General features: G+C 46.8%; 1 protein-coding gene across 1 annotated transcript in view; it reads right to left on the bottom strand.

Annotated features, from left to right (window-relative positions):
* The window catches only part of Stard8 (StAR related lipid transfer domain containing 8), a 78966-nt gene that overhangs the window by 48673 nt on the left and 15942 nt on the right, over nt 1–14351 (bottom strand). Inside the window, exon 2 of the mRNA XM_028883893.2 lies at nt 12974–13007. Coding sequence (XP_028739726.1) covers nt 12974–13007 — 34 coding nt within the window. The remainder of the gene's footprint in view (nt 1–12973; nt 13008–14351) is intronic.

The raw sequence follows: 14351 nt of genomic DNA, 5'->3' as shown, positions 1-14351 counted from the left end.
TAGGGCTTGTTCTGGCAACCAAGCAAGGCTACATGATACTACTCCCTCTCGTTGGTGTGGCAGATTTGCTGAGGCAAAGCCTAAGCCTTGGGCCGTTTCTCCAAACAGCCTACAGTGGGGCCATGCTGAGTTGGTTGAGACGATGAGGACCAGTGGACATTTTCAGAGCCTAGAAGGAACAAGTAGCAGTTGAGGTAGGATCTTAGCAGGGGGCTGGATGCACCCCCAGCACAGGACTCCACACATTTTCTGCATTTCAGCTTGCACTGCCTTGTTACTCCTGATCACCCCCATTCTCCCAACTTAGCTTGCCTCCTTCCCTTTTCGCTCTTTTTTTCCGGCCCCCCTCCCTTTATCTTCCTCTCTGCTCCCTCTCTTGCTCAGCAAGATTTATAATAACTCACCAAACCACAACCCTCCTCTGTTTCCACCTTCCAGGGGGAATTTTGCAGCAGGTCCCGGCCGCCTCTCCTGATTGATTCTCCCTCCTCGCTGGCCACATTCATCTCTAGTCCAGTCCCACCCACCTCCCTCAGGCTAGGTCCCTCAACTTTAACCTCTCACCCTACAAGTACATTGCAGAGACTTGCCCCTTTCCACCTCACCCAGCCATCCAAGCTGCTCTCTGTCTGGACAAGTCCCTTATCTTTCCAGGTCTCTCGGTTTCCCCATCTGTTTGTTAACTGTTAAAAGGGACCGCTAGAGGTAGGTTGGAATGCTTGACATCTGAGGCGCTTTCCACCACTCCTTGCCAGAAGTTTTATATCTGCTTTGTTAGGATACTGCATATTCGTCTCCGTATCTTTCTACTTCCTTTATATGAATAGCATTTCTTTTTTTGGCAGGCAACTTTGAAAGAATCCATTGAAGCCAGAAGCTGAGGAACTGGGTGCTAAGGGAGGCAGAAAGCGGAAACAAGGCTTGTAGAAATTTCAAAGTGATGAAAGCGCTCGGGGACAAGGCCAGGCCAGTGCCCACTTGGTGGAGCAACGATATTTGACAAGCCAAGCAATTTTAGAAAAATGGTCCCCTCAGCTAGGTTTGGCTTCAAAGAAAGGTCAAGGGGCTGTGAGTCTGGAACTAGACAGTAGCAGAGCGTCAGCAGCTCTAGGTGTGTCGCACACAACACGGGGGTGCTGTCCTACATTACCCAGGATCACCAGCTGCCTGCTCTGCACAAGACACGGGGCTGGGGCGGGGGAAGACTTGGGACAGAGCTCCCGATGGGCTGAGGTTTCTATTTCAAAGGTGCAGAGACAACATGGAGATTAATAGAGAGCCCCTTACAGTTCCCAAGATGCTTTCATCTGGTTTGCTTTTACAGCAACCCTGTGAGATAGTGAGATAGGAACGGTTATCCCATTTACAGATCAAAGAGGAGACAGAATTCACTCAAGTTGATTTGACAGCCAGGGTAGCCAGACCTTAACCTCAGAGTGTTTTGACTCCAGAGCCAGTGTTCATTCAAACCCCTCATGCTCTTGTTTTTATTTTTTTTTAAGGTACTGGAGACAGAACCCAGAATTTCGTACATGCTAATCAAGCACTGTACAGCTGAGCTATCTACTCAGTCAGCCTTTCTTTCTCTTCCTTCCTTCCTTCCTTCCTTTTCTTTTCTTTGTTCTTTTTGTATTTTTTTTAACTTTGAGTCAGGATCTTATTAAATTGCCTAGGCTCCCTTAAACTTGCAATCCTCCTGCGTCAGCCTTTGGCTCTCTGGAATTCTAGGTTTGGAGCACCAGGCTCAACCAACTTTTGTATTTTCTTTTAAAAGCTATCTTTTTTTTCCTTTTGCATTGATTTAGTGTGTGCATGTGTGTACGCACGAGCACACACACTTAACGTGCTTGCATGCCTGAACAAGTACCATAGTGGAGGGCAGAAGATGGCTTGCAGTCTTTGGTCCTCTCCTTCCACTAGGTAGGCTCCAAGGCAGAGCTTAGGTCATCAGGCTTGCTGGTAAGTGCTCTCTACCTGCTGAGCCATCTCACTGAACAATAAACTATAACACACACACACACACACACACACAGAGAGAGAGAGAGAGAGAGAGAGAGAGAGAGAGAGAGAGAGAGAGAGAGAGAGAGAGAGACTCCGTAACAGCAGCTAACTCCAGAAAGTGGGAGAGTAAGGAGTTTTGGAACTTGGCTATCTACTTGATAGCCAGATACTCAGCTTGAGTTTTGCACTGGAGCACGTATTTTACTCAATCTATGAATGAAAAGAGATAGCTCCAACACAAAGCAGAATACCATCCATGTGACACAGCAGATAAATAGTACGCTGGGAATTTGGAAGAGGGAGAAGACAATGTTTGAGATAGGCTTCCGAGAACGGCAAAGGTCTAAACAGACTGAAATGGGGGAAGGGACACCCAGAACCCTGGCCTCGGCAAAGTTCACCATTCTCACTCAGCAGCGGTGGCTGACTCCTGCAAAGGAATTCTTCCTGAACAATTAGGCGCACGGAGTGCGTAGGATTTCCTGTTTCCTCTCCTTCCTTCATGTTAGATTGTGGTACCTGTGTCCGAGCCCCAGGCTTGGGAAACACCTGCTTTGATCCTTAGGTCCTTCAGTTTTCCCTGGGCAGCTCCAGCTGGACCAGTTCAACTAGACACAAACCGAAGGGATTATCGGGACTAGTCAAGGCCCCTCCTCCAACTGCTTTTGGCCATTTTCTGCTAACACCCAGGATTTTATGTCATAGTACCTGATGATCAGATTGATCACAGTTTTGGTTAAGTCAAGGCCAAATCCTTTTCCAACTAAGGATCATAGAAACAACATAGGCACAGAACGGACCTGAAAAACCACAGACTCCAATCTTCGCATTTGAATGACTCGGAGATCCGGGGGCCCAGAGAGAACAGGGATCTGCCGAAGGTCACAGGGGTTATTAGGAGTGAAGTCAACACATCCTGCCTGGTTGTACTTTAGACCAGCCTGCTCACTGGGTGTTTTCAAAGGTGCTTACCGGCAGATATGAGAAGGAAGGCACATCTGGTCTTGCAGAGACCTGAAATCACAAGTCATTTCTTATCCTTCCCCATCACTCTACCAGCAGTTTCTCTCTGGCCTGCGTGCTATGACCTCCCTGGGGTGGGGGATGGGGTTCTGGAATCCTGATTCAACAGATGCAGTCTCTACCCCAGAGGCCTGGGCCTTCATTGCTTGAGCCTCAGCTGATGCTTTTGCAATTTCAAGTCAGATTTCTGGATGGAAGACTAACTCTCTCCTTACAGCCACGCGGCTGCCTGAGCTAGTGACGGCGCAGTTTAAGCCTCATTAGCTAAGTATCATCTATGTCTTGTCTGCAAGCTTATAAGGCACTCGAATTCCCATGCTCACACTTAGGTCCTACAATCTAAAAGCAGAGCAGTGGGACCTCCATTAGAAAATGTCAAGAAATACCGGGGGGGGGGTGCATGCCTTAATCCAAGTGCTCAGAAGGCTAAGACACAAGGATTACTAGTTCAAGGCTAGCCTGGACTACAAAATGAGTTCCAGATCAGCCTGGGCCACAAACAAAAACGTAAGAGAACTAAGGCTCAGAAAGGTGTCTTGGGGCTGACAGCTAACATTCAGACCCAGAACTGTCTAAATTCTCTTGCCATTCTAGAGTTGCTTTTTTTTTTTTTTTTTTTTTTTTTTTTTTTTTTTTTTTTGCTTGTTTTGTAGCAAGGATGCAAGGATACATAGGTAATTGTAAGGAAAGATAGAAAAACGGGAAAACTGTGCCAATCCAGGAAGAAAAAGGCACCTCTCACTCTGAAGTCTGGTTGATATTGGTCAGGGGAGAATCAGAAATTCCAGCACAATTAACATTTGCTGTGAACATTGCACACATAGAGGCAATGTTTCTTTTATATAGAATTATATATAGCTTTCAAATGAAAATGCTAAAATAGTAATTAACTATGCTTAAGGCCTACGCATGTATAACCTTGAGTCCAGATGGCCTTACTCTTCTGGGTAATTGCTCGGAATCACACAAGCAGGAACATTCATTTTTGTTTACAGTGAAGATCTCCTTACTCCTTGTACTACACTGTCTGAAATTACTTTCCGCAGCAAAATCAAGGATCTAACTTTACCTAAGTGGAAGTAAAGTTACCCTAAAGGATAAGGGAACTCCTTAGACTGTTGCTGTGTCTCTGCCTCCCAACCTCTTCCACCTCTGACAAACGGATGAATGGGTGCAGGACGACGAAATAGTTTCCCAAGTGTTCTCCCTACATCAGATATGAGGTTACAGAGAGATCTGAGACAAAGTTGCTATTCTTTTTTTTTGGGGGGGGGGGGTTTCGAGACAGGGTTTCTCTGTGTAGCTTTGCAGGGTTTCTCTGTGTAGCTTTGCGCCTTTCCTGGAACTCACTTGATAGCCCAGGCTGGCCTCAAACTCACAGAGATCTTCCTGGCTCTGCCTCCCGAGTGCTGGGATTAAAGGCGTGCGCCACCACCGCCCGGTTTCAAAGTTGCTATTCTTAAGGAGCTCAGCACTTCACTCAGCTTTTGTACTAAAGCCCCTCTCTCCCCGCAAAGACCAAGCAAAGGGAAATGATGTTTTGCCCCAGATCTTCTAGGACAAACAAGCCACCATAAGTGGATGGATGGACTTGGAAGCCTCCTCCATAAAGTTTCTGTCTCCTTTGGCCTCAGGGGAGATGATAGTATGTTTTTATGTGATGATGGTCCTGTCCTACTGCAAAAACTAAGATCTTGGCCGGGCATTGGTGGCACACGCCTTTAATCCCAGCACTCGGGAGGCAGAGCCAGGCGGATCTCTGTGAGTTCGAGGCCAGCCTGGGCTACCAAGTGAGCTCCAGGAAAGGCGCAAAGCTACACAGAGAAACCCTGTCTCGAAAAACCAAAAAAAAAAAAAAAAAAAAAAAACCTAAGATCTTGGTAAAGAGGTTCTGTGTGCATATGCAGTGATGTCCCAGTGACATGCATGCCTAGAGAAACTCCAGAGGCAGCAGGTAGGGCTGATTTTCTTGCAGGGTTATATTTATATTCCTCTGAGACTCAAAGGTACATTTCTACCCTGAAAGCTAGCTATGGATTATTCATGTTTTTCAGCCTGGAAACCAGAAGTGCAAAAGATCTAGAGGTCCAGGAATGTTGGACTTCTTTTTCTCTGGTTTTCTAACTCACCCTTATGCATTGGCTCTATTAGTAACCGGTAGGGAAACATGCTGGTACTCACTTCTCAGTGGTAGAGAGTCTTGATGACAAAGCCAGGCAAATGCTCAGCAGCTCTTCAGGAGGGGTCGAGTGGTTATCTTAGGAGACAGTTAGGGGATGGCAAGGTACTTCCCTGCACTGGCTTTCTTAAGTTAGCAAGAAGCTTGTACTTGGAAAAGCTGTTGTTTTTTGTGTGTACTTACTGTCTCTTCCCTCTAGGTTTTAAGGGAAGGTTCTGAGTGAATGCATGCTTTGGCTATCCTCAGACAAGAGAGAAGTCCAACTCTTTCTTTAGCCATAGCTTAAAGAGAGCAGGGCATTGCTGGGGGTCAAATGTGTCAATAACACTGATGAGATTAAGAATGACAGTTATAAATGAGGATGGGGTGTGCGCCAGGGCTGGGGAGTCTCAACCAATGGCCCTTCCCCTCCTTAAAAGTCTCCTTTTGGCTGGCCTTTTACTCTTTCCAAACCTTGAAGGGCTCCCTGTTGGGTTTTTAATATGGGAGGCCATTCCCTTTCTCTGTGGAATGTATGCCTTAAGCTATCCTGTTCCAGGGACAGATGAACGCAGGGTTGGAAGCTTGTGTTCCCAGGAACCCCACTTCCTATGTTTTCATTTTTCTCTTCAAAAATGCCAACCAAATCAACGCTTCCTGTTTCTGGCTTTGGGATGTGGAAGGCCACACAGCAGGAACCTTCAGCAAACAGACACACAGGGACTCAGAGGGCTGGCCCTGGGCTGGCCTGTGCTAGGGGGAGGGCTGTTTGAGTGGATTCAGACCCAGGAGAAGACGAGTGTAATAAGAAACAGAACTCAGGTTGTGGCAAGGGTCAAGTCTGCTTCGGACACCAGTTTGCCCTGCTTTCCTACAGCAGACCAAGCCTGAGCATCCATCATGGAGCAATCAACAGCCCGGCGCCTGATCTCCCTGTCCATCAGGAGGCTTGCTGGGGAGGTCAGAGGGACTGTGGCAAATGGTCTTACAGTCAAGGCTATTGCCTCTGGGAGAAGACAGAGTCTGAGAACATTGTAGAAGAGTAGGCATGCACCTAGCTCGCCGCTCACCTCGTTTGCTGTATGCTCTTCTGCAGTCACTTACGTTGGGTTTTAAATTGTCAACTTTAATGAGTACATTGGTCTACACAGCAATAAGGCCCCCTCAACCCCAAACACCAGAAAAGTGAAAATGCCACACTCATAGAGAAGAAGGAATATACCATACCACTCTCATGAAACTCCAAGGGGTAAACATAGGATCAATAAGTAGAAGTTGGTTTACACCCAATTCAGACTCGGCAACATTCACTGGGCATAGTAGCAGGTGCCTGAAATCTTAACACTCAAAAAGCAAAGGCATATGAATTCCTGCAAGCTCGAGCCATCCTGAACTACATATTTAGACTCTATCTCAAAATAGCATAGGAGAAGGAGGAGGAAGAGAAGCGGGAGGCCTTTGAACTGAGTATGGAATGACAAAGGTTTCACCATACCTAAAGGGTTTGGTCGGAGCCGGAGTGGGCAGACAGCAGGAATGGTATAAAAAAAGGAGCCCCCTAGCACCTGAACGCCAGGCTCATCTATGCTCCCTAACATTTGCTTTTGTGTGGAAAACTCAATACTCCAAATGATATCTTCAGAGACCTCCAATTTTTTTAATGGCTCTTCCTATCTCGAGATGTAGTGCAAGCTCCAAGTTCTAATGGTTTAGTGGAATCATGCGTCACGTGGATCTGCACCACTGATGGAGGCTCTTGCACCCTCAAAGCCATGCCTTGGGATATTTTATCATCTGAATCCAGTGGGGGCTTTCTGCTGATTTGTAATAGCTAGTTTAGAGCTGAATTTATAGGAAAGGAAGTGTAAAAATTCACCAATCCTATTGCCAGAAGATCTTTGGCTATACTAACAAAAAATAAATAAATGAAGACAGTCCCTGGAAGATTCACTGTTTATGTGAAGTCCAGGGCTTAGGTCTGGGAATACAGAGGTCAGGCATGTAGACAGTATACAAGAGCTCATGGTGTATTGGAGAGACGAGAGAAGAAGACAGTATCAGATAAGGTAATGTGCTGTAATGGAAACACAGGCAAGATGGGAATGCCATCTAGATGGTGGCTTGACAAACTGGCAAAGCTAAGGATAGAGTTCAGCGGAAGAGAACTTGCCTAACACATGTGGCCATGGGTTTGATTCTTGGTACTATAAATAAAATAAGAGAAGGAGGAGGAGGAGGAGAAGAAGAAAAGGAGGAGGAGGGAGAGGAGGGAGGGGAGGAGGAGGAAGAAGGGAAGAGATGTACTGGTACAAAAAGCTTGGTGGAAAAGAGAGCATTTATGAAGCCCATCCATGCCTGAGCTCCTGTAGGTCCAGATGGAGGGCTGTGATGGTGTGGTTGGCAAAGACGGGGCAGATTTAGGAAACATCACAGAGGGATCTTTTGCGCATGGCTTAGTGGCTTAATGACAGCAAGTAAGAAGGACTAGGGAGTCCAGGTGATGCCCATGAGTCTCGCTTGAGTGACTGCGTGGCTACTGCTGCATTAACCAAGAAAGGGAGTCCTGGGCGAGAAGGTTTCCTGAGGAAGGATGAAAAACTGTCATCTCTGATGGTGAGTTTGAAGGAACCACAGGCCCTTCTGTGACAGTGCTGACAGCACCTTCCAGATCTTTCTTAGATCCAGCACTCTACCTGCAATTCCGATTCCCCTCTATCTTCTCACCTTCTGGATTGGCTTGGGCTATGAAAGTGGGCAAGTACATACTGTGCCTCTGTGCATTCACCTAACTTGCATCTCCAAGCCTGAGATGAACTCTGTTTTGCACTCTTGACAACAGGAACTGAGAGGTTAGGTGTCACAGCACCTTTGGCCTCAAAGAGAGTACTTATGATTCTTCACAGCCCTTGAAACCGTTACCACAACCCCCTACAACAACCTTGAACTTGCCCTTTCCACCAATCCTACTCCCATTTCAGTCTGTCTCCTGACATGGTGCGGGATGGTATGGGGGTGGGACATAGGAGACAACCCAGAGTCAAAATGCAGGAGACCACCGTCACTTTTTTGGTTCAGACTTTTCATTGACCACGTAATGAAACCAAAGTCCAGTCAAAGTAACTGACTCTCTGTCATAGAAGGAGTTAATGGCAGAGATGGGACTAGATGTTGGGTCTCTTAGCTCAAAGCCAGTGTTTCTGCCTTGGCGGAGAGCCAGTGTTTCTGCCTTTAGATTATGGCTGAAAGACTTCCTGTCCCAAATGATAATGCGTTCCAGCTACTCCTACAACTAAGTAGATGTTTATGATTTTCCAAGTTGCTGAAGAAGATATCTGTCAAATGATAAGGAAGGCATGCGCTGCGAATGTTCTTAGCAAAATAGCAAACAAGGAGTGACTGAATCTATCAAGAATCAGTTACAAGACTGATTTAGTCCTTTTCAAATGAAGGAAGTGCTCTGAGTTGTGATGATGCTGGTTTTCATATGCTTGGCATTTTAGTCTCCTGCCCTTCTAAATTTGAGAGGTGACACCCCATAGCATCTTGGATTTATGTACTTAAACGGACAAATCTGTTTCTATTTTCTACCTTTTACATAGGCCATCGTACCCCTCAGAATTGGAGGGAGGGTACTGGACAGCTGATAGGCAGAGTCCAGTACAGAAGACAAGCCTGCAGCCAGACTGGAGCCAGTCGGGTTGGGACGAGGAGCTCTGGTTACAGGCAAAGTATTACCCCCCAGGTTGCCGCAGCCACTTCAGCAGGAGCCTGGAGAGAGGCTCTGAATGGCTGTGGGCAACAAAGGAGCTTTGTGCAGTCTGAGCAAGGGGCCTTAGAGAGGATTTGGCACAAGAGTGCCCCCCCTGGTCTCTGCAGGCTACTGGATAGGGGAGCTAATGGCTTCCGTAGAAGTGTGGAGTCTGCAAGTGCAGTCACTGATTTTCAGAGCACCATATACCTTTGTGGCGCTTTAGTGAAGACTAATTAATTGTATAGCTAGGGACACTTAGACCCAGAGAGGAGAAAGAAGAAGCATAACCTCACACAGCTGGCAAAGGACAAAGCCAAAACCAAAACCAAAATAGAGATCTTCTGCCAGCACCCCCCCCCCATCAAGTATTGGAGGCTGGTTTGAATTATGGTTTTATTTGGAGGAAGTGGGTTCCTGTTAGGTTCCAGAAATATATCCATCACAGAAACAATCCATGCTCAAAAAAAATGGCGGAAGGCCTTAGAAGAAACGGACAGACACTGAAAGCTTGAATACGGCTAAGACCCCAAAGATTCCACTCATGACCTGCTAGTTCCTATTCCTATATTCTATATTTTCCACTGTTAACTGTATTCTGGCCAGAGATGATTTCCTGCACTATGTTGGCTCTTTGAATTTAAATAGCCATTGGTTTCATTTACCATATATCAGGAAAAACGTAACTAGTATCACACAATCTAATAGATGCTACTATTAGAGTGGCCTCATTATTGAAAACAAGGTTGATTTAAAGAGAGAGATTGAATACCCATGACACAGGATGAAGTGGTGGGGGGAAAAATTCAAAGGTTGCTTCACAGAACTGTGAAGTTTGGGGAGCATTATGCTAGGGGATCTGCAGAAGGATCACGATAACAGGGGTCCTGGGCGGTCCCCCTGAGTGAAGCAAGCTGGACACTCCTCTTGCCCTTTGGTAAGGTAAGACCATAAGAAGAGCTCCCATGAACTCTCTCAGACCAAGTTTTCCTCTGCCCGTGGAATAGAGGAAAGCACTACTGTCTCTGAGAACTCCTTGGTTGACTCACCCTAATAAGAAGATTATTTGTGCAAATCATAGGCAACTGCCAGATCTGAGGCACTATTTTGGCTTTTTTGCTTCTGAAAAGTCTCTGGCTGGTCCTGTCCTCTACCACTCTGTCGTGCTGTGCTGGCACTCAGGAGCACGTGGCTGTACTGAGATTCCTAGACCGGAAGGAAGGCTTTTCCTAAGAGTGGTTCCAGCAGAGGGGGTGGGGTGAAGACTGACGCCCAAACAAATGCTGATTCTAGCACCCCATGTTTTCTGCCCCCCCCCATTTCCTCTTCTGGCACCCCTTCCACACACTCCTCTCCCCACCCCCACCCTATCAAGCAGCTCACTTTCTTCAGACCATCTACATTCATTGAGGAGCCAAGAAGCTGGTAACAGGGGTCACCTCCAAGATGATTGTTTGGTAATTGAGAGGCAAGAGCAAGAAGACATTTTGGTTTCGTAAAATTCTTGAATTTTGAAACAGGAAGGTACTGCCTATTCAGCAAAGAAATAATAATAATAATAAAGTAAATCAAGGTTTCTGCTCATTCTATTAGTGAAATATCAGAAAAAAAACTCACTTTGTTCAGTACTTTGACACCTTTTTTGGATACAGGCTCTCACTATATGACTAGGCCATCATCTGTGGACCTCTGTCCCTGCCTCCTGAATGCTGGGATTGAGGTGTGAGCCACATGCGCAGCTCATTAGTTTGCTATTCCTGTGTCTAATCCTTGTGCCAAGACCATGCTCATTTTCTCTGGCTTGTGCCCGTTTTAATGTGTGTGCTACTGATAAGCACAACTTTGGTGTTTGTAACGCACTGTTTCTTGTGATCCATATGAGTCTATGGAAGAAGTCCTATTTTACTGATGTGGACAGCACTCTAGAGAAGAAGCCATTGGCCAGGACTCCCACAATGAGATCTGTAAGGAACTCCGGGGCCAGTGCCTTGCTGCTGCAATTACCACATCCGTATACACTCGTAATTTCTGATGGCTTGTCCATCATCTGGCCTGAGAACATGGGCTCTTCAAGAGACATTTTCAAACTTGAAGCCAAATCAATAGAAGGAAGAACAATCCTTTCTCAGCTTCCTAGATGTAAACCTCTCCTGTCACCCACTACAAGATAGTCCTCTCAGCCGGGCGGTGGTGGCTCACGCCTTTAATCCCAGCACTCGGGAGGCAGAGCCAGGCGGATCTCTGTGAGTTCAAGGCCAGCCTGGGCTACCAAGTGAGTTCCAGGAAAAGGCGCAAAGCTACACAGAGAAACCCTGTCTCGAAAAACCAAAAAAAAAAAAAAAAAAAAAAAAGACAGTCCTCTCTCCCCCGACCCTCCCGGGGCTCAGCATGAGTACGTTAACTTTGTACAGATATTCTTTATTTAACTCAGTATTTAGACATGGATGATGAACTCTGACCTTCCCCCCCCCCCAGCCCCGCCTTCTGAATACTGGATTAACCATCTGCCCCACCACACCCCATTTTTTCTGTGCTCCGTATTGGACCCACAGCTTCATGCGTGCTAGGCAAGCACTCGACCAACTGAGCTCTGTCTGTGGCTCCCCTGCCTCAGATATTCTGAGGAGACAACTTCGCAGCTGTAAGTGCATTTGTCTGGGATAGGGGTCACTATTTCAGGGTCTGAGGGGTTTCTTTTAGCCTGTGCAGCTGGTGTCTGGGAAATGGAGAAGTTTGTCATTCCCTTAGTATGGGCAGCACCCAGAACTTGTGCTCCTGGAGGTCCCTGGGGCAGAGAAGGAACTGTACTCAGCAAGAAGCCCTGGAATGATGGTGGGGGGTTGAGAAGCGGATGCATACTGTGTGCTTGTCCAAGCAATGTTTCTTCTTCAAAATAGGTCTCTCTCATCTGCTGTCATAGCAATGCAAATAAACACCTCACCCTTCCAGTTCTCCTTTTCAGCAGCCACCTCCCAAGAACTCCGGTTCCTCTATTGGAAAAGTCCTTGGGAAGTCACCAAAATGCCCCTCGAGTTCTGATAAGACTGCCTAAAGTAACTCCAACTACCGGGTAAGGTCATTGCGTGCAAGGTTTCTATTGTCCCTTCTAACACCTTCACAAGATGCCTCACCTTGATCTTTAGCATGACACTTCATTGATGCCTTTCTGTTTCAGTGACCACCGCCACCCCCAGCCCTAACTGCCACCTAGAAATGATGCTCATTCAAGTCATGAGCGCCTTCCGATGAAACAAAATGAGTGAACGGGAGTGGCTGAGGCCTCGATGACCTCAGCAAAGCCTGGCCTAGGCCATGAGTTCTGGCAGTGACTGCAAACCCTTTCCTGGCTAGCGTCCTACGCTCTCTTGTTTGCCAAAGCAGTCATCCCTCCCTAGACAGCTGCATTCCCTTCAGCCCAGCGAAGCTGCTTGCAGACTGCTACTGGCTTACTCACTCCAAGATGACACCAGGGGACAGGAGGCAGAGAGGTGGTCAGACTCAAAGCCACTGACCAGAGAGCAGAGGGAATTGTTGAACTACACAGGCCTCCTTAATCGAACTAGTCCCGAGGCCTACCTCCTCTCGGAATCCTTCCAGACCCAGCAAGTGTTGGCACGTCAAGGACATGAACCTCAAGTATCAAGCCTCCTTCCTTCTACCTCCTCTTACCTAGGTTCCTTTCCTGACACAGTACCCATCCGTAGCACACTTGCCAGTGGGAAGAGGGCATCTGAGCACAAGGGAAGCACATGGGTGGCTGCTGCCTGCTGATAGCTCTGGAGGGAAATCCTCCCCTGGCTCACGGACAAGAACCAGACCTTCATCTGAGAAAAAAAGAGGCGCTGCCCATAAGCCGGAGCCAAAAAGCAGAGCGGAAAGAGGCCAGGGTGTGCCCGGGGGAGGGAGACAGAGAGAATGTCTCCAGCTTTGTCTCTCAGCCACTGCCTCCATTCCTTAGGGTGAGCAGCTAGCCCCCCCCAGCTCCCTAAGACGCTCTATCCGTTATTCATTGGTGAGGTGAAAGGTGCGTCTAGTATACTTACCAACGTTCTTCCTCGCTGGTAGCAATGGAAAGCACTGCAAAGGAAACAGAGAAGAAAAATCTCAGAATTGAAAGTGGGCCAGTGAGATGGCTAAGCTGGGAAAAGGGCTTGCTGCTAAGCCTGACAACCTGAGTTTGATTCCCAGAACCCTCATGGTAGAAGGAGAGAATCACCTCCGGCAAGTTGTCCTCTGATTTTTGTATCTGTGCTGTGGCATATATGTATGCCCATGCACATACTTTATATACACAAGTAATAAACATATATTTTAAAAAAGTGAGAGGGATCTTTAAACTAAGCAAGTTCAGTCTACCCATTTTATGGAAGGACATATTGAGGCCCACAGATGAGAAAGATGAAGTGAAAAGAAAAGTGGAGCCTAGAATCCCAGACTCCTCTACCTACTCCATACTACTTCCTCCTACTCCACTGGCTAATTCTTCTGATACACTTTTGTCTTACAGAAGGTGAAGTGCCCCAAGTCGTTCAATGCCTAACAACATAGATTGTCAAAGAATCAGTAAGCATCTGTTTGTCACAGATGTTTAGCCCTGGGCAGGCTCGAAGTAAGGTTATTTGGTGGAAGTAGAATTATTTAGAACTGGAAAGCCCAAACTGAGGGCAGTCTTCCTTTCTTTATTGATCAGATGTGACACTCGGTAACACTCATAGTCTCTTGAGTCTCAGCTTCTGCATACTTAGGAGCAGGAGAGTGAAAATCCTGCTCTCACAGGTTTTGTGAAAAAATGGATATAAAAATGTTTTTCAATATATAAAAAAATACTTTGTGAATTCATTCAGCAAATATTTGCAGAACGCCATGCTACATGTTAAGAGTATAACTGCCCTCTAGACAAATGAGATCCCATGGCAGGCACTTCTTAGTGGGAAGTGACAATAAATAAATAAACAAGGACATTTCGAAAAGGCATCCCAAGATCCAAGGAGAAACTTAAAAAAAAAAAAAAAAAAACCATGAGCGTGATAGGGAAGTATAGGTAGGAAGATGGACGTGGGGAGCCTCTCCCCCCCCCCCCAGGAGCTGAACTTTGAACAGCGCTGGATGATAAGGAGTAATCCATGTGAAGATCTGATGGAGAACATTCCAGGAAAAATCTGGAGAGAGAGAGAGAGAGAGAGAGAGAGAGAGAGAGAGAGAGAGAGAGAGAGAGAGAGAGAGAGAACAGCTGAAAATGCGCAGAGCTTTGAAAGCCAGCGAGAGGATGAGGATCATGGCTTTGTTGGGAAGCACAAGTAGGCAGCCATTGGGGAGAGAAGAGGGGAACGATAAGATCTGACTGCTACCTTTAAAAGGCCGCACAGGGCGTGTGTTGCAGCCTTGTAATGGAAGCCGGGAGATCTATCAGCAGGCTTTTGC

This window comes from Peromyscus leucopus, chromosome X, assembly GCF_004664715.2.
Source record: "Peromyscus leucopus breed LL Stock chromosome X, UCI_PerLeu_2.1, whole genome shotgun sequence".
In the NCBI taxonomy this organism is placed as follows: Eukaryota; Metazoa; Chordata; class Mammalia; order Rodentia; family Cricetidae; genus Peromyscus; species Peromyscus leucopus.
Note: the sequence above shows the minus strand (reverse complement) of the source record. Positions and strands in the feature narration are given on the sequence as shown.